The 21971-nt window shown below is 32.1% G+C and overlaps 1 protein-coding gene across 2 annotated transcripts in view; it reads right to left on the reverse strand.

Annotated features, from left to right (window-relative positions):
* The window catches only part of LOC124354569 (vacuolar protein sorting-associated protein 13B), a 143586-nt gene that overhangs the window by 72147 nt on the left and 49468 nt on the right, over positions 1-21971 (reverse strand). For both annotated transcript variants that reach the window (XM_046805123.1, XM_046805124.1), the window contains exons 21-29: positions 19410-19621; positions 18258-18414; positions 14488-14701; positions 11551-11755; positions 9382-9672; positions 6601-6769; positions 4701-4918; positions 3481-3712; positions 2937-3060 (exon numbers count right to left, since the gene is read on the reverse strand). In XM_046805123.1, coding sequence (XP_046661079.1) covers positions 2937-3060; positions 3481-3712; positions 4701-4918; positions 6601-6769; positions 9382-9672; positions 11551-11755; positions 14488-14701; positions 18258-18414; positions 19410-19621 — 1822 coding nt within the window. The remainder of the gene's footprint in view (positions 1-2936; positions 3061-3480; positions 3713-4700; positions 4919-6600; positions 6770-9381; positions 9673-11550; positions 11756-14487; positions 14702-18257; positions 18415-19409; positions 19622-21971) is intronic.

Here is a 21971-nt window from a genome sequence, read left to right on the forward strand (position 1 = left end):
GTTGTTGAAGTGCAACAAGTGCAGGGTAACCTCAAAACCAGTTATGATAAGTGTAGCTGTTCAAACTGGAAGTGAAATCGATCGTGATGAATTAAGTTGTTCGGAAAAATGAGAATTTTGACTGAACAAATAATTACTTTGTCAAAAAACTATAAGGATCTAAGTAAGCAATTAGGTGTTTTGCGGGGGAACATTGTGAATTTGAACTCAGCTGTGAGCAGCCAGACTGAAGGTATTAGCGGTATTTTATCAAGTGACAATGGCAAACCGTATGCCAGCAAATCGAAATTTAAGAAGAATACACTTGTTGCCCCTACTAATAGACTTCAAACTAAAATAAATGAAATCTAAAAACAGCATGAAAAGTAATGGTAAATCCTTAGAGAATTTACACACTATAAATGTAAATAAATAGTGATTAAGTTAATTAACATGTTCATGATGACGTGTATTCCATCAGGTACATGCGATCTCTCACAACTACTGTCATTGTGCACCCAATCAGGTACATACCAGATTTTTGAAAAACGCTTTGTGCGCCCGATTGAGTCATTTTTAGGGTAAATTAATTTTTTAGGTACCACTTGGGATACATGAAGAAACATTAAAAAATACTAAAATAATGCTTTTTGTACAAAATTATGAAGTTTATATACTTTTTTGATTATACTTAAATATTTAATGTAAAAATCTATTACGGTTTTTGCTATTATTATTAAAAAATTTGACGGGAAATAAAAAGATGTGGAAATAAGCTGTTGTTGTGAACGTGTTAAACAAATAGTTCTGCTGTCATAAAACAATGTTTGCACAGAACAGTTGATTACATTGAACAAGCTAAATGTCATAACTTTAGACACCAAGATGGGATTTTTCGTACTTTAAAGACCAGTGGGGCGTAGCTTGGAGGGATATTCGAAATAAGAATAAGCCCTATAGGGACTGTATGAATTTCCACATAAAATTTCAGTACAATCGGTTGAGTAGTTTACTAATCGGTTGAAAGCAAAACACACTTAAAAAGGCACTTTCGCATTTATAATATTATTAGGATATTTTCACACTGTTAGTGAGTTCTGCAAAATATACATTGGGGTATTGTATTGATCCATTGCATTTTTATTGAAATTAAAACTGTTTAAACTGATTAGTCTCCGCTAACCTACCGTATGTAAGCCATAAGTTATTGTGGCTAGTATATATTTATAAGGCCTTGATACTTGTATGCGACACACCCTGACGTACTAACGATGAGCACTAAATTATTAGTAAGATAGTAGAAACCCAAACTGTACTATTTCAGCTGATGAAATGATGAGACAATTGTTTGTCATGAAACATGGAGCAATTTATTACTACAGTTACAGGGGAAAAAAGAAACATTCAGTTGTTTTAGTAGAGATCGCAACTCTCTCCACTCCATTCTCCTCTGGTTCAACTTTTTGGCCAGTTTGAACTTTACAGGTAACATTCAGGCTCTGTTTGTCAGAGTGGAGTTGCTTGAAACGTAACACAAGAATACTGATTGTTTTTCTCCAATAGAGCAACGTACAGCCTAGTTCCACGCTTGTCTCAACTGAGTAATTGTGATGTATGTTGATATGTGTGATGTGTGACGTAATAAAGATAACAGGTTGGCTTGCATTACTAAATGAGTATCGACCTGACTTGTTTCCTTCATTATCTTTGAGGATAATGTGGTGGCATGTCAGTTTGAAATAGAAATAATCATAAAGTCTATTGAAATTCTGAAAAATATTTAATGTGCTCATTTGTAACACTGTGTCCATACTACATTTTAATCACTGAAAAACTATGAAATTATATTTGTCACATTTTAAAATATTGTTGATGTTTTCAACATAATCATATCACATTAGCAACAGATTGAAATATAAACTTCAAACAAAGAAGCAACATATTGATGGAGTTTGCTCACGCTATGACGCCTGAATAGATTTTAGAAACACAATTTATTGCTAGAATCTGCATTATTTTTACACCGTTGTTTTATTTTCTATATACTTTCAGCTAGCAATTTCATTTTAGTTCGCTCAGCTACTGTAAATGCAAGAAATATATAAACTAGTAAACTGTAGTGGTGCTGTTGATTGTTGAATTAGTGCCATATAAGCAAGAGTGAACCGGGAATAATTTTGCTGAGTGACAAGTGCCACACTGTTAACAGTTGTTATGTACAACATATTTTAAGTATGTGTATATTCCTTTGTTTAACATTCCAATGTTCATTGATGTTGTTTCTTTTGAAATAATGTTGCAAAGCTTACAAAAGTGACTGAACTATGATCAGTTCTATAGTAAATCACTGGAAACTTAAAGTAAGACCTGTTTAATACAAATTCTTTGTTTTCCTACAAAATTACTCAAACTTTTTTCATACTCGAATACGAATACAATTCAATCATTTTTGTGTCCAAATAAAATTATAGCTTCATTCTAATTGTGCTATTTGTTACCTAACAAGCAATTGAGCCAATACATTTTCCCCCTCTGGTCTTTTCCACCTATGTATTTTTTCCCATCTAGTCCATATTTATACTTTTTTGCTAAATTGTTGTCGGATTTGCTTAATTATTTGTGTTTTATATCAAATCCTTTTTTTAACTATAATGTGTTAGCCGAAAATTACAACAGATTTTAGATTTGTTTTACATATATCTCATACCTACTACAACATTTCTTATTTAACCAGACTTTTAAGGGAATTATAACAATAATGAGATACTACTGTCAATCAAATCTACTAAAAAGCAATTTTAACTACTTAACAAAATAATATTCAGTTTAGGCCTAACTAATTTATTATTTCTTACAGTAACACAGCTCACAGTCTGTTACAAGAGTCTCAAGAGTAGTCACTTCCCTGCTCAGTATTTACTATGTATTTTTCACAACTACTGTAATAATGCATTTACCTTTTACTGGGCCAAACTAAAGGTGTGGGGTAAATAGTGGAGGGCAAGGAAGAGTGGACAAACCCGCTGATCTGAGAGAAACCAGACGAAGACACAGCATGAACTGCAGGAATGTTGGGATCCACTTGAAAAAACAAAATACATATTAATTTAACACATCTCCAACCACTACTGGTTTCAAATTCCCTACTCACAGTGGTAAAAATCAGTAAAGATAAAGTAAACAATCCCATAACAAGTAAATTAATAATATGTCAGTTGTCACCAAACATACTTATTTCATCCAACTGAGCCAGAAAGACTATTTTTCATGGTTAAAAAAGTATTACAGATAGTGTTATAAATGGCATTAAAAAATCAAAAATGTAATCAGTCTTATCAGTCATTAACTTGACTACTCTGAACAGTTATTTTGATTGTCTTTTTATTTAATTTGTTTGTAACTCAATATTGTAAATTAACTATCAGCACTAGCATTAATAAAGCACAATAATACCTCACACAACATTTAAAGTATTCTAGATCAGTCTAAGAACTCTCCTACCTTGTTTGACATGTGAGGACACGCTGTCTGTAGACTCGATGCCACTGTCATGCTCGAGCAGAGTATGAGGGGGCAAGGGATGAAGGAGGGAGGGAGAAGTGCCGTTTCCACAGCCAGAGCCCTGCCTGCGAGATGTAGACTGCAGCACACGCAGCAATTCCGCAGCCAACACCCCACACAAAGTCAACTGGTCAAGGGTCACACTCACCACTAAGTCTGACACTGCGTTTATCTGTAGCACCAGATTACATTGGTATCTCTTGGTAATTTAGTAGAGAAATTATAACAGATTGAAACCAAATCCATGTTGCTATATCACTTATCTATGTGGAGCTAAATTTCTAAGATGTAATAAAATAGTACCTATGTTATTTTCAGCAACATATTATGTCATAGAATCATTGATGTAACAAAATATGATGTAGTATTACTTTTGAGTGTTTTACAGAGGCCACATAGAGAATTTAATTATTTTAACATGTACAGTTGGCCAGAGAACTAAGAAACAAAAATACACCTTTCAATAATACTATACTTCTCCACAATAAGTTAAATACAATAAAAACTAAGCACATGAGTACCAGGTGAGTAGGCTGAACTTATTTTTTTTAATTCAATACATAAATGCGATTATTTACAAATGCAACACTGAATTATTATCAAAGTGAGTTTCAAAATATTTGGTGACTAACATTATCTACATATTTCTAAATACAACAATTCCTTCACAATAACAAAAATAAAGTTAGAGAAAATTTAAAAAAATTTTACAGATACATAAAGAAAATGCTAATTGTAGCAAATATAAGACAGCGTTCTAATGACAGAAAATGTAGCATATGCTAGAAACAATAATCATGTATAAAACTGATATGTAATAAATATTATACAGTTGAATTACCTTTGATCTCTATAGACTCCAAACGAATGACAATATTTCTGCTACACATAAAATTAATAGTCATTGAAAGTAGCATTAAAAACTACATGGTAGCATTATGTTCCATATGCATTTGTTCCAATTGCTATGTAAATATTTGTTAAAGTAAATAAGCTTAATGGAATTCTTTGATAAAATAAACAATTTTGCTATTGTAACCTCGGTATTGCTACAGTATATTGTAAATTTTGATATAGGCAACTTGCTTCAACATTATAATTTATGTTATGGGTACTTATAACTGAGTACATAAAGTAGTATTTAATAATGTACATCCCACCTCACATGCATGACCGCAGACCACATCTTTGTTAAGGTAGAACATGGCTGGTGCAACGACAATGCTGAGGTTGAAAGCGTTCACTAGAGAGTGCATCAGTTGATGGGCCGGCACTTGAAACATGGGGTTCCGCCCCTCGTTCCAGTCCAAGGCTGGGTTCTGTTGTGATGACACTGTTACTTCTCGCACGAATATCTCCTCCAGCTGATGCCACAAGCCTGTATACATCTTTGTTCTTTACTTACAACAGACTTCATCTTTCTTTTCTTAGACAATACTATACCAGAAATATTATCATTAGAATCAAGGAACTGAATCTTGGAATCAAATTATGGTGGACAAAATTATGAGATAAATGATTACTTTGTAATGAATGAGCACATGAAAGTAAAAGTTTACGAAGGTGTACATAAAAAATGCAAATAAACATATTTCCACAACCCTTTTACTCATTACTGGTTAGTATTATTTAACTCTGATATTTTTGGAACTAAATTCTTGGTAGGATAATAATCCAATTGGCACATGTAGTAATTTTTTCTCCCTTGAACTTTGTAGCCGATCACCAACTCACTAGTTATGATCTCACGCACCTTGTTCGTTTGCAAAAATTGACATTTTTCCTATTATAAATTAGCGCTTTCATGCAAGACATCTATTTTGAATGTAATATAAAATAAATATGTAAATAGTCAAGTAAATTATCTCTCATGAGTTTTATTTTCCACATTGAAATGGATATAAGTTGTGGTATCATTCTTCTGATGAAACCACATACATGTAAGTTGTCTTGATAAATGGCTAATCAAATTGCAATTTTGTTTTAGGCGAGTTTGAGTCCTACTTTAACCTCTTTATGTTCTTTTATCATAGAACATTAATCTTCTAATCTTCCTTTTTGCAACTATAGCTCCAATGTAAAGCCAAAATGCTGACATTGTGCATGTGGGTCAACATAAATTTTAAAGTTTTTTAAAATGATTAAGTCCATATGCAAAATTACAAAAAATGTTCAAACCACTAGACCCATCCCCACACTTTCCCAATTCATTTAGTTCATTATTACTCTATTTTGGCAGCAACGTGGCAAAGTCATATTTTTTTATTTAACATCTAGGAGTGGTGTTTGTAAATTTATTTACCACAATTAAACTTTGGGATATTAAATATTTATTACTACAACCACAGAGATCTCCACCACATATGTTTCGTTCATTTGATACACAATTAATTTCTACATACCTTAAACACAATTTACAATCAATTTCCACTGGTTGCAGTTTCTTAGGGGAAAAAAATAAAATGACACTGCATACTTCACAATTGTGGGAAAGTTGATTGTGGTGGTCCTTTTGAACACTAGTACAGAGTGCTTGTAATGGCATAGCATCCTTCACTATTGCACAGCCAGTAGCAACACAGCACCACTTAGATTGCATCCACCCATTCAGCTATCAGATCACTCTGCTACATCTTTCTAACACCAAGAGATAACATAAAGAGATAATCTGCCTTGAACATTTCCATATATAAGTCTTTCATCAGTACCTAAATTGGATGATATTTGGACAATGTCATTTCGACAAAAACACCTAAAGACAGATGTTTTAACAAAAATTATGCACAAAAGTATTCTCAAAAAATTTAAGCTTTCAGTTTGTGTAGTAGAATGCTGTAACAGAATAATCATTTACTGATTTAGGACAGTCATAACTAGGATTATCAGAAGAACTTTTAATGACTCCAGTAGGTAGAACCACTAGGATAGCAATGTCCTTCCCATAATAAATTCTACTTCTCCCTAAAACCACTTTTCCCATTACAGCAATGCAAATGATCAGAAATGTGACTTATGTTAGTTAAAACATGATGACACATTCAAACAAAATTTTATGATAACCTGTTTGAACTTTCAAGTTGTTCAAATTAAACTGGTACTGGCGATCCTCTAGTTCAGATCCAGGAACATTCAAGATCCTCTGTTTCTCTCCTTTGTGGTAGATATCAGGCCTCAGTGGAGTACGGCATATTGGGTTCTCAGGATGAGGATTGGCTGTCATTCCATCAAACTAGAATAAATATTACTAATAGAACATTGAATAAGAAAAAATATACTTTATACAATATGATAAAATGTTAATGGAACCTTAGAAAGCTTATGTATGAGGTATACTCAGTAATTGTACTAAGGCTCTCACAGCTGAAGATTTTTGTTTTGACATGCTGGCCACACTGCCGTGTAGCCTGATTCATCTTCTCCGCAATAAGACCGGTTCAAGGTCAGTTCATTGAGAATTGTCAATGCTACAATAAGTTTTGTGAGAAAAAGATTTGGTTGAGGTTTATATTAAGGTGAAAACTGCATATGGTGATAAAGCTATCAATCGTACGAGTGTGTTGAAGCAATATCACCAGTCTAACAATGGTCATACGTCTGTGCATGATAATACCTTCAATTTTGACTGAGGAAATTCTTGAAAAAATTTAAAATATGCTCTATAACAATTTCAAATTGACTGTGGATGAACTTCTGCTACATTTCCGCAAATATCCATATCTCTGCTACGAGATCACAGAACCCTTCGGATATCGGAAACCGTCCATGACCAATAATTCTTTTAATTACATTGCATAAATGATTTTTTTTTTCATTTTACACAACTACTATATACAGTAGTGATTTGACATTTGTCATTGGAACACGGCTTTGCTACATCACATATAATAATCTTTACTAAATCACAACTCGTTTCTTCTTCAGTTCTTCAGCAGGGGTTGACCTCTGGGAAAAAAACTAAAACTAAATGGATTAATGAACTTTACTTATCTAGGACAATATGGTACTTTATTCAACTTTAAGTCCAACCTGACAGTGGACCAAATGTAGTCTTAGAGGAAAAAAACCACAAATAACTTTTTGTGGACTAATACTCCTAGCAGAATTAATTTTCTTTAATTAGCTTACAAATATGGGCGGTCAAAATAGCATATGATAGTAAAAGTTGGCTGTAGAACATGCAATGATAAATAATAAATTTCTTTACAAATAAAATACATACTTTTATTACTTTATGTTATATAACATTACTACAATAACAAATATTTAAAAACCAATTTCAATGAAAATATCACTATTTAATACTACAATGATAACATTGAGAGTGATACTGATATGGATGTATTACTAGTGTTAGAGTTACAGATTAAAAATTAATATGTTATATTGCATGTTTATTAATTAAAATCACAGTTTTCTAAATAATTTTATTTGTAAAAGACATTGTTTTTAACCCTTTGCGTGCCACGGCGACGATACATCGTCGCCAAAAACCCTTGCGAAAAGTGCCACGGCGACGATGGATCGTCGCCGACTTACTGTGCGAAAAGTGCCAGGCGACGATCCGTCGTCGCCGTCTGTTATCGTAATTTTTAACGCTTTATTTTTCATGAATTCTTTTCACAACCAATATTGTTTTATTTGTTAACTATCCTGCAATAGATAAATAATAGTTCACATGGTACTTTATATTAGTGAAGTTAAAAAAAATCACAGAATAATAGAAGCAACAACAGCTGGCGGTGATCAACCGGGCGCGTAACATCGTTGGCGCGTAAACAACTCGCTACGTATAGTATGCGTAATATCTAAAATAATACGTTCGGTCACATGGTTGTGTTTACATCGTTTTGAGGTTAGGATCTCTAAAATGATTTTGTTAAATTGGTATCTCCCGTGCGTGCGTGCTTGCGTGCGCGTGCGTGTGTGCGTGATTGCGTGCGCGCGCTTGTGTGTGTGTGTGTGTGTGTGTGTACATATTTTTTGGGAAAATATGAAGAACATATATTAGATATACTTTAGAACCAAAGGATAAATGTAAGTAATGCATTAATTATTTTTGTTTTAGTGTTGTGTTACCGGTACTGAAAAATGATTTTTTCATTATGTACATAATTTCAAGCATTGTTATGTAACTATAGTAATTATATAAAAAAGTTAACCATTATTTTTTTTCACATTAACAATGTTATAAAGAATATTTAAAAAATTCTTCCCATAGTAAAATTGTTTCTTATTAATTTGTAAAAAAAAATAAAAACTAAAAAATAAAAATTGCTTTATACATTTTTTGGTTTTGACATGCCAAAACTAATATTATTTTATGTTGTTTCATTTGTTTTGTAACATTTTATTGTAATACAATTTTCTACAAACATTTTAATACCTGTTTCATAAAAATAGTATGAAAAATAAAAAAAATATATTGTTTTTTCCGGAAGCCCGGTAATACTTCTTATTATTCCCTGGCATTTTTCGCATATGACTTGCAATATAGTTGCTAGTGCATTTCTTTTGTACTAAATTTTTTGCCTTGTGGCATTCAAAGGGTTAAAAACAAAATAATATTATTGTCTTAGGTTTCTCGCACATTTTAGACAAATCGTATTATGTTAAAATGGATAAACAAGTTATGGTCAAGAACCTGGAACTGACACATTACTACTTAAATTTCTCTCGTTTTCCACCAGAACAGTTTCTGTCAATTCTATATTAGCATTCTGTATGATAACGGACCAAATATCCAATATTTTGAAATATTAGCTGAAAGTAAATAATTTAATAATATAAAACAAAGATGTTTCACAATAAAATATAAATGTGTAATCAAGTGTGCAACGCTACCTGAATGATGAGGACATCAGGATGATGATCTCCCACTTTTTTATGAGAGGTGGGCAGTACCACTCGTATAGTCATGAGGTCCAGATACAGTAAGGGTAGCACACCGCTGTACCCATGGCTGGGAGGTGGTGGATGCTTCTGTACTCCCCCACCAACCCCCACCTGACGCAGGCTCGTCAGGGGCTCCAGGACTTGTACAAACATGACAAGTGTTGTCGGGGACAATACAAAGTCTAAGGGCTGCATTTTCACCTCCACCTCTGTTATGAACTTGTCGCTCTTCAGTGCCTTCTGCAACACAATAACTCATTTAAGAACTGACTATAGAGAAAAGACACTCAGAAAACAAAAAAACCTAAACCATTTTAAATTATTATGTTTAGCCAGGAGTTATGGAATATATTTCATTATAAAGAAATAATATTTATACATATCAAAAGGTGTTTTCAATTTTTCTTGCTTGTAGTAAATGGATGTGACTAATCAACAATAATTATTTATTAACAACATTTGTTCAATTTTACGAAATGTAACTTACAAAGATGAGAAAACTAACTTATAGTCTCGAAGCTCAGAGCCGATTTGCACTGTATAAGCACACAACCTGGTTTTCCTTGAAATTTATAGAGGAATTTCTTTAAATATAGAAACTTATCGTCAACCGCACTAAGTCAGATAGAGGTCGAAATGGGAGGTTACTGAAAGGGTTCAAAATATGAAATGTCAATTTTTTCTCAAATTATAATTTTTTCTAGCTTGATACACAGCGTCCATTACTCAGCGGAAAACAAACACATTTTTCCTAATTTTTTTTACCTTATAATTTGCTTTCTTGCATAAATACGCCCTCTATAAGAATATATCATATCTTAAAATTTTTATATCATGGTTAACCCTAGAAGTGGCAGGCGCCGGATATACGGCACGGTCGGCCGTCATCTAAGTGGCAGCTCCAGAATTCCGGCCCGATTACATTGCGTCTCATTACGTTATTTTTGAAGGAGTAAATATAATCTGATTGTGATAAAAATCATATATTTGGAAAGATGAAGAATTATACTTTACAATAATAACATATTTTATTATTATACTATTTATAAATATCCTCTATGGATATATATATATATATATATAAACAGTTGTGCAACAGACATCTGGCCCGCTCGCACATTTGTTTACTTTCTTGTGTTGTTCCAAGTCCATAGTTTGGAGTTTATTTCAGCTAGTTATTACTCATGAGCTAAATAATAGTATATTATACATGTTTTTGAAAATAATTTGTGATAAAATGAGTGAAATCTTTAGAGATAGATTAAGTGACTTGAGAGAACTGCTATTCTGAACTGCTTGAGGAGCTGAATTCTACACTTGTATATATTGTAAATATAGGTATATAACATCAATGCGTTTATATTTATTTTTTAGTTGATTTATAACCAAAATGATTTATAAAAATGGTTTTAGGGTATTGAATACATTATATGTCAACATGTATATATCGGCTTAATGTCTTACCCCTGTGCATAAAAAATAAGTGGGTTAGTAAATTTCCGTAATAAAACATAAAAAGTGTAAATATGGATTTTAAAAGTCATATAAACTATATATTTCTGATATCACCAATAAATTCTAGATAAAATGTATATATCAGAATTGTTTTTTTTATATGCTTGAAGTCAAGTACAAAACAGAATCCAAGGATAAAACTTATTTTTTTTTACTTTTTTAAATTGTTTTACCCAACAAAAATTTATGACAAGAAAAAAAATTGTTTTTCTGTAGAACATGTTTTTCTGTGTTCTCTTATAAAAAAAAAATTGTGTATAATATGTTAAGTTTGGAGCATTAGTTGAGGTACCCGTAGTAATATATATTAGAAAAATACATGAACAATTGGCCTAAAACACCGTGCCACTACAGAGAATTTACAATGCCACCTCTAGGGTTAAAGGCGGGTTTGAATGGCTGGCCGCTATCAGAGGCCAGATTTGCTTTAGTGATAACAAAATGAAACCACTTAGTGTGTTATATTTTAAGTTAGAAATAACACAGGAATCTGTAATTAATTTGGAATCGAGACCACAATTTTGGTATTGCATCGTTGTTGGAAATGCTTTTTTTGCTACCAGCTCGAGAGGCTGTCATCTGGGCTTATCTACCCATCCTTACTTTGATCAGAGCGGAATGCTTGGATGGACTACCGAGCCTGGAATGGTAGTTGTTGCATTTTGCCCTGGTGACTGTGGCGATGAGGAACCCAGCAGGGGCCTGACTGTCCTCAGCGGAATGTTTCATCGTAAACCCATCAGGATCATAGCCACGCATCACCAATCCTTGAAATTCCCCTTTCTTCCACTCCTCTTTGGCTGACATCCTTCAAAAAAACATATCCTAATTGAGTTATAGAAGATGTAGCTCGCTTCTCCAAAAATATATATAAAAAATAAATCTTACCTATACTAAAAATAAAAAAGCCAAACCTGGTATCAGTTATCATAGGATTAAAACAAACCCTCCAAACAAGGCAATTTCAACTTATATTCTTTTAAGAAGTGAATGCTATTGTATTCAGAGAATTTACTAAATAACAAAAGAGCTAATCCATTTTAATCAAAGAAAAAAAGAAATTTGTCAATAGTGAGAAAAAGAAAAGTAAACTCAACTGCACGGCAAAGAACATTATAATAGATTGACTATGTGGCCAATATCTGCATGCTACACCATGCATCACCAGATGAAATGACAGAGAATAGCACTGGTTATTGATTTATTTTCAGTGTGACACACATTTCAGTTTACTTCTAGGTGGTCGTAAATCAATAAATTTACTAATTCCCACACATACACAGCACTTCGTGGATTACAATGTACATAATAAACAAAAAAAGACAGTACAGATAATTAATTCTGTGTGCTATAAGAGCTGGCTATACTGACAGCGATCTTGATTTTAGTTTCATAATAACAATGTTAAACTTTATTAATCACAACAACAGCTTAATTTTTAAAAGAAGAATAAATGGGGAGGGAGATTTATTTTTAAGGTATAATTAATACACATCTAATCATATTTTTTGTTTATATGTTTATTAGTTATTCAGAAAAACAATCTTAAGCCTTTTGTACTTTATTATTTGAGTATACAAAAGAATACATTTAATAGGCAAAATTGATAAGCATTTGGATATGTATTAACCATATATTAGACATTTCCCTATTTCTAGATAATGGGGACTAGCGTGTAAGAGTGTTTGAAGTTAAACTTTGTAAAACACAAAGTTTAACTTCAAAAGTGTATTGGGTAAAACACAAAGTTGTTTCACTACTAACCTTGAATAATTACAGGTTAATTATTATATGGGACTTTTAAAATTATGACCATTTTACTAAATTATAGGTATACAAGTTGTTCTAGACACATTGGAATGTTATAAATGTATTAATGTTTAATATTGTAATACTATGGTCAATTTATGACCATGTGTTCATTACGAATCTTGAAACTTATTGTCACTTGGTTGCAACTGAAACATAGGTGGGGGTAGCTTTTTTATGACATATGTGTCATTGTCACAATTGTTTTACCATTCCAGTTCTCATTCTACTACAATGGAAAGCACTGTTGTACATTGTCACTGCTGTTCCTAACAAAAATGTTAACTTTAAGATTAAAAAAACTCTGTTTCGGAACTATGTGGAGCATTGCAATTAAACAGAGTTCAGTAGTTCAGAGTTTCCTATTTTTAATTTTAGTAAGATTTTGAAAACTATTTCAAAGTCAAATAATTAAGAACTTGAATAGCCTAATATCCTAAAATTACTGCCTGAAATTTGTGAATGGGATATGAATTAATTAGAAAGCCCAACCCACTCACTTTCAATATCTTTCCCCACCAATAGAAAACACTGTGTAATATAAGCCAAACAATTCACAGCAGCTAAGGAATCTAAACTTTAGGCCAGGTCAGCTTTGCTCATGTTTTCTCAGTCATAGGTTCAGTCTGACTTTTGTGTCAGTTCAGAACATTTTGGCCAGTGTCATGTTTCAAGTGATTATACACTTTACAGTAAACAAGAGTGCACACCATATTTTACATATTGTAGTCCAGGCTTTAATTAATTGTAATGATACAAAGTGATTTAACACAATCACCTTATTAGAAGGCAAAAGCCTATAACTATGACAATAAGCTTTAAAAGTATTGGCCAAATTAATCAATTGTCAGCCTAATTTGTATGCAATATCAACTGTAATCGACAAAATAATGCATCTTTTAATACCTTAACAGTTACTATAAACTATCACTGAGAAAAAAAAAATCCACATAGATGTGTTTTATCTGATTAAGAAAATGGTGACAGGGATAATGTAAGTAAAGGACTGAAGTGTAAAGTGAAGAATTTTTTTAACACAGATGACTCTGCACTGCTGACTTGGCAGTCAAGTTTTCACGATAAAAAACATTGTGTGCTCTTACCATTTATTTCATGTATATGAAAGACAGTATTAAAAGTATAAAAGATACTTAAAGCACAATTATTTGTTAAGAAAAGGAACATGCATGAGTGGAGGCATAGTTGTATTGTAGTGTTGCATATGGAATCCATATTAAGTTGTGTATGTTTTCTAATGGTTAAAAAATAAAAATAAAAAGATTTTATTTTCCTACTGAATTTTATAACATTTAATTAGTTGTAATATAATATTATATGATGTATAATATTTAATTAATATAATATAAAAATTATAGAAAACACATTTAATTATACTGAGCAAATTACCATGAACAAAGTAATAAAGTAGGATGTATCACAAACATACCAGCAAAAATTATGATACATCCAAGGCTCTAGGTAAAACATAATTGAAGTAACGACTCTTCAGTCTTATTTATCTTTAATCCAAAACATACATTACATACATTTTAAAACTACTTTAGAATAGATACTGGACAGTAAATGTCACTTATAGAAACCTTATCCCGACAAGAGGATTTACTGTTTAGTGGTCTCACTCTACTATTTTTAGAATATGTGTGATGAACATAACACTCGCATTACATTTTTATTTTCAAGAAGGACGCCAGATAGTTATAAAATACCCACCTGATGTAATGGCAGACTGAGGCAGTGGCAACTTTGAACTTGACTTTGTGGTACACCCTCTCAGCATCCAGGGACAGGATTACATCCTCCACATCAAGGGTTAGCTTGAGCTCGTTTGGAGAGGTTCGAGATGGCCGGTTGTACATGGAGAGGGTGGTACGAGCTAGGGTCCACTGCAGCCAGCCTGTCAACTTCACCTTGACTGGCCCACCACCTTGACGAGTTTTAAACATAGGAATACAAATATGTTACATGGATTATATGTAATAAGAGATATTAACATATAAATGGACAATCACACTATCAATTTTCATTTTATAATTAGAGTTCTTTTCTTATGTCATAAATAACATGAAATTATTAAAATTCAATAGGTAATATGAATCCAAACAAATAATATTTTAGTAGAATTCCAAAACACAACTAGGTCATTGAGTGAGGTGTGTGAGGCGGTGGTACCATGCCATTCTTTGCCAAAAACCGGTTAGAAAATGTGTGCATACAGAAAGGTTTTAAACAATATTATGAAATATATTTTTACTACCAAAAACAAAAATAACTAGTTTATTATCTACCATAGATTGGGGTTTTTTATAATAAAAACCATAGCATAATCTTCATAGAACTTTTGAATGAAAAGCATGATTAATGGCATGGCCTGGTGGAACAAACTCAAAATGGACTACTCCTTTACATAAAAAAAGCATTGTCTTGATGTCCAGAAGTCAGAGGTCAGCGTGTTTTATTCATGAACAATAAGTACAGCATTTGGGTAATTAATTAATGACAAAACAATTTATGCTGTTAACAACAACTGTAATAAACTGGTAAACAATGTCTCTTCTAAAATTTTAAAATTCTTATAATTGTCTTCATCAATAAAACTTAAAGTTAAGAAGTAAAATGAGTTATCAAGAAGCCAGTTCTTTAGCATATGATGAAACCTTTGCATGCTTGCCATCTTAAAATCCAAAGGAAGAACATTCCACATTATGGCACCTGCAAAGCTGGATTTTTCTCTGTCATTGTGCGGTTCTTATGGTACTTGATGACTTCATATGTAGAAATGTGATAACTTCCATGACGTAAAGATTAATCATAGGATTTTAAGGTCTTTCTATTTGCTTCTGAAAGTTTATCTTCATTGGAGATTTCCAAGTATTCTTACAGCAATTTTTTGGAACAGAAGCACTTGTTTCAAATCACATTTGTAGTTACCCCCCTATACTGTAATGCCATGGTATAAATGGGACTCCAACAGGTTATAATAGGTGATACTGGCTGTATCCAAGTCATAGAGATTCTTAATCCTGCAAATTACATATAGGCAGGTACTTAGCTTGTTGCAGAGGAGATCGAGTTGGGTGGTCCAAGTGAGGTTCTCTCAGTTGTTATGTCCAGGTATTTGGCAACAATAGCTTCTTCAATGCAAGCTAGCTTCCTTACAGCCTAAGATTAGTTGCTTAGTTTTGGTCCCATTCACAACAAGGTAATTCCTATGATAATGCTGTAACATTGAGATATCCTACCTATGACATATATTGCCCATCATCAGTTATTTATCAATGGTAATACGAATAATAGGCGCTGCTCGTCACGGTAATTTTATAATTTTGTAGTCTAAAATATTCATGAATTAGATTATTTTGGCATCCGTCTTTACTATCATACCGATGGTCAATCTGATAAAACATAACATGTTTGGTTTTGGAGCTGGTCGACTCTCTTGAAATAAATTGTTGATTACCGTTTCATATGTTGATTGTTTGTTTTCATCAGTTGCTGTTTGAACTTGCATTGCAGCAAGGTTACATTCCGTCTTCTGAGAATTTTAGAAACTTTGTGGAAAATACACTCAATAAAAGTGAAAATAAAGTGAGTGATGATAGCTTTGATGATTCAAGAAAAAATTCAAGAAAATTATATGACAAGACCTGACCTTCAAACTTGAGAGTGGACTTGCAAGTTATCCAAATAATTTTATTTATAGTGGTAGATCTGGTATAAATCCACTTGTTGCTAGACAGCTAAATACTGATTCCACAAAATTGCATGTTCTGTGTTAATTTCTGGATAATACTTTTTGGACACAAGTTACCAATGAAACAAATAATTATGCTAATGATAGTTTGGACATAGACCTAGCTGCTGGAGATAACCATGATGTGACTTGGCTGTTTGTCTTTATGGATGAAATGAAAATGTTATTTGCTCTTATAATATTGATGGCACAAAACCCAAAACCGAAACTATCAGATTGTTCGTTTTTGGAATCATTAAAATGAATATTTACACCAGGACAGTTCATATGCATTAAAAAAGCCTAATGGCTTTAAGAGGTAGGCTAGCCTATATCAAATTCAAGTCTTTCAAGAGAGCTGGATTCAGAGCCAAGGCTTATAAAGTTTGTGATTCAGCAACTGGGTATTGTCACACATTCAAGATTTATACTGGCAAAGAGACAATTAAGACAGATATGCTTTCAGTAAGTGAACAGGTAGTACTAAATTTGTGTGAAAGTTGATGGGGTGAATTTTGTTCATGGATAATTGGTATAGCTCTCCCAAACTTTTTCTTGAGCTTACACATAGAACAACTTATGCCATCGGTACACTAGGAATCAACAGGAAAAATGTCCCTGACAAATTGAAATCTTCTAAGGTGAAAAAATTTGAATTAACCTTTTAGTCTAGTATAAAATTCTTTGTGTGAAATGGAAAAAATAGAACAAATGTATCAATGCTTTCAACCTATCATGAAGGGTCAGATTCTGAAAAATAGTTTCACAAAGAGAAAGAAGAAAAATCCAAAGAGTACATTGAAACCTTATGTTGTATACAGTAAAATAACTCAATGGAGGTGTACACAGACAGGAAAAAACTGTCATCTTTACCTGTAATGCAGCGCAGTATAAAGAGGTCTACAAAATGGTTTTTTTTTATTTCTTTGGTGTTGCTTTACTTGGCGCTATTATAGTTTACAAGCTAGTCACTAATAACAAACAACACACAGAATTCAGATTGAATATTGTAGAGAAAATTTTGACAACTGTTGTGTTGCCAGAAAAATCAAGCAGAGGTCGACCATCAGGCTGTAGTGATGCTCCTCTGAGACTACAGAGTAGAAACTGGGGCCATTTTATTAATAAAATACCTCCTGCAACTAAAGAGAAGCCTTTCCAATGCTGCAAAGTGTGCACAGCTAATGGAAAAATATCACAGACAGTTTTGAAGTGCAAAAATGGAAAGTGCCTTTGTATCTGGAACTATTTTTTAATCTTACCACACAAAAACTAACAACTAACTGACATGTATAGTCAACAAAATACACATATTGTAAATAAATTAAAGTGTGTGAGTGAACATAAAATATAAGGTAGTAAAATACAATTTTAGTATGTTATATAGTGGTTTAATACTTTTAATTAACCCTAAGCACCCACAACAATTTCCATTGAAAATTTAAAATTAACATGGTACTGAGAGCAAAAATATTTTGAGTTTGATTGGTAGTCAATGGGTTAAAAGAAAAAACTGGTTCCAATAAAAAGTAAGTATATATACAATTTTATTATCTGCATTTGTAGTCTATAATTCTTCTATTGACACTCATTCAAGTTTTGTTGCATATTTAATTGAGTATTTTCAAACTTAATCTTCCACACAATTAACTTACTGGTTACATCAATACTTGTGACTTTGTTCACACTTATATACACTATTAATTAACATTCCTAAACTTATCCAGACAGATAACAAAGTATGACATACTTCTAGCAATGTCAGTGGATTGTGAGAAGTTGGATGACTCGTCACTGCTGAGCAACTTGAGAGATGAGGAATCAGCATTTGAGGTGGCATCAGCAGCTGGTATCAGCACATTGAGTACTCTCAGTTGAGCCACCAGAAGGTTTACAATTAAGGACACCTTAAAAATGCAGACAAGTTTTGAATTTCATTATATCACTTTGAGTTATAACTTGACAGTTAAAACCATTTATGAAATAGTGTTATAGTGAAAAGATGTCTGAGCACTCATATTTGAAATCCTGTAGAGTAAAATATGTCTATATATGAGTATTTAGTTTCAGATCCTGATTCAGGACTTAGCAAAGAATTTCTTTAAAAAAGTCTTTATATAATTTTAGTATTTCTTCTAAATATGTACTTTTTCACTAAAAAGAAGGGAAAGCTGTTGTTCTGGAATGTTCAATTCTGATGCCAGATTGAACAATATTTCTCCAGCAGAAGTTAGCTTTTTACTGTACAGCTAAGGTGGTTTAGGTTGTACGACAAATTATGAAGAATATCTTGTGTTATGGTAGTGAATTTCTTCATATTTTGGTTGTTAAGTATGGACTGTGTGAATGATGGTAACAATTTCTGTATAGCATACTCCTTAGTACCTGTGAGGCATGTAACAGCTTTTTTGCATGAATGAACTTTTTCCGTCTGTAAAAGATATCAAATTTTTAATTAGATCTAAGTTAATGTAAAGTATGTACTTCTTGTACTTGTCTTGGATCTGAGATGTATTTGCTTGAGTCTATGTTTGATAAAGAATCCAGAATAAAGTGTCCTGTACAATTAACCAACATGCAGCTTCCATGATAACACCGGAAAGTGTAATGACAGCATCATTTGCATACATAAGTTAGTAAAAAAGGGTAGTACACAAGGGTGTGCTCGGAAGATTTCTTGTGGTTGCTGATATTAATTTAAGCTCTTGTGTATGATATAGTTAAAACTGAAAATTCTTGTAAAACAATTTCACTAAAAAGAAAGAATGTTGTTTTTAAACACAAATAGCTTACATGTCATGTGAAAAAGTGACAATATTCCTAAACCAAATGCTGAGCATCATGAAGGCAACCTTGTATTATTTAATGTAAAATACATCTTTATAAATAGAAATGGTTGTACCTGATCGCCAGATATTTTGATACTGACAGGTGTTGTATCCAAGTGCACACAAAGAGCCAACGAAGACAAAACCTGACGGTCAGACATCTTGGGTGCTGTACCCATAGTGCAGTTGAATGAAACTGGTTTCAGGAGAGGCAACCGATTTGAACCGTGCAGAGTGTAGCAATGGAGGTCTGACACTGTCAGAGTCCATGGGAAATTGTCTTTTTCTGAAAATATAAAGTAAATTATAACAGAAAATAATGTTTACAAAAAAAACCTTGGAAATATTGTTATTGTATAAACTCTCAATAGATTACAATTCAAACTAGTAGTTGTTTTCAGTTGAATATCTACATTTAAATCATAAATCATAATGTTCTATCACACAAGCTGATATTTTTAAATTTAAAAAAAAACTAGTCATTTTTCTAATTAGATAAATATGCAAATATGTACAAATAACCTTGTGTGTAATTAAATTTTTGAGCAAAAGTTAATTTCCAACAATAAACTAATATATATTCTTTAAATTTACATCTTAATTTAAACAAACCTGGGAGTACTTTTGTACTAGAAAAAGAGTAGGTTCTGGAGAACTTAGGTAAAAAAAGTAAATCATAATATTTAGCAATTAAAATACCTAATTTGTGTTTTATATTTCCAAATTTGAAATGTGATTAAACATTCACATCATTTTACATAACAAAACTTGAAAATATTTATAGTTAACATCTGTGTTCAAGTTCACATTGCATCTAAACATTACTTACACAGTTCACACTATAACTTATTTGTTGAAGTAAGTTTCTATCTTTATTGTCTCTAAGGTTTCTCATATTATATTTGTATTACAATAGAGCATTTTTGCAAGTACTTTTGTTTTGTTGAATTTTATTTCATGTTTAGTTTGGTAACTGTGTTCCAATATAACCGATATTTCATGTGCATAGTATGCTCACTAAATTGTGTAGATATTAAATATTCTTTTCCCCAATGTAGATAAAATCACAAACAACATGGAATTTCAGAACTCTCGTAATCTGTTTTTAAAGGTTTCATTAACTAATCTGTGTTACATTCTACCCACTCTGCTGCAATGCCTTCTACACAAACTTAACAGATAAAAAATGGAGACCACAAATATATATCTAGATCATTGAAGCTAATTTTTTGCATGAAAATATCTTATGGGAGCAGCATCTACCACCATTTTTAGTTTTATAGATATTCAAGATTAATTTGATACATTAAACAAATTCAAAAGTCTTGTATATAAACTACCGGTAAAGAATACTTAGTGTGCCAAGTAATCTTAATATCCAATAGACACAGTATCATATCAGTGTGAGGGGTTAAAAATGGTAAATGTGTGATTTGCCATAAATTTACAAAGTGTGCTGTTGGTTTGACTGTAAACGTTATTGTTCAAGTAGACCTTTTTAATTCTTTGAATATATCAAATTGGAATCTGACAAATTAAAAAGATATTCAACCATTAGCAAAATGAACAATTTTTGCAATAACACATTGGGAAACAATGATTTACTTTTTTTCTAAAAATGTCTGTTCGTAACAATCACCACGTATGATTGTTTGATGGTCAAGCAAACCTATTTCTGAAATTTCATAATAGTTTTTTATAGTATTGCAATTTATTTTGTGGCACAATTAAAAAAAAATAATGTACTATGCAAGGACTGAGAAGAAACTTTTTTGCGATATTGTAATTTTATGTTATACATTTGCATTGTGTAATTTGGGCCTTTATTTGATTTCATTTCAAATGTTCCCTTCAGATGGTACATTGCAAAAAATATTACATTATATGACTACAAAGTAAATAAACATGAGGAATGATGTGATTCAGGTCACAAATTGTTTGAAAGTTTGTAGTCAGTCTGAAACACCATGATGTCATGTGACATAAAGTGACATACCAGTGATCAACTTCAATATTCACTAGTCAACCTTAGACTAACCGGTATCAGAAACAACTTGAAAAGCATTCATAGCACCAAATACATAGCTGTAATCATGCATTACTGATGCAGTCAGTTAACAATTCAATGATGACATCATCCAAATGTCACTGATCTTCATTTTAAGTTTAAAGGAACACAGGTTGAAAATTACAATGGGATTAGGTTGATCAGTTCCTGATTCAAACAGCTATTCAAATTATTTTCTTGTTAAGTTAGTTCTTCTTCCCTTTATAATTATGTTTGTAACTTTCCTGGTTCTACAATAAAATTTTCAAATTTTTTCCAGTTTTTTCTATATGCTATATTAACATGGTTTATTTCCAATTTGGTGACATCCAGGTACAACAAAAATCACTATACAAGCAGCACTTGTATACGTGACTAGGGTTCAGTGTGTCAGTTACTGAAGAAACAATTCGACACACAGGACATTTTCACTCGTTTCATACATTATTTACTCATAATCATTCACAAGTGTGTAATGACTCATTTCATACGCCCATCTCACATTCATTTCAATACTTAGGCCTAATTTAATTTGGAAATTTGTTAGTAATAATAATTAAGGAATAATTATTTATAAATTGTCTCAAAT

Source organism: Homalodisca vitripennis, chromosome 2 (assembly GCF_021130785.1).
Source record: "Homalodisca vitripennis isolate AUS2020 chromosome 2, UT_GWSS_2.1, whole genome shotgun sequence".
NCBI classification, from domain to species: Eukaryota; Metazoa; Arthropoda; class Insecta; order Hemiptera; family Cicadellidae; genus Homalodisca; species Homalodisca vitripennis.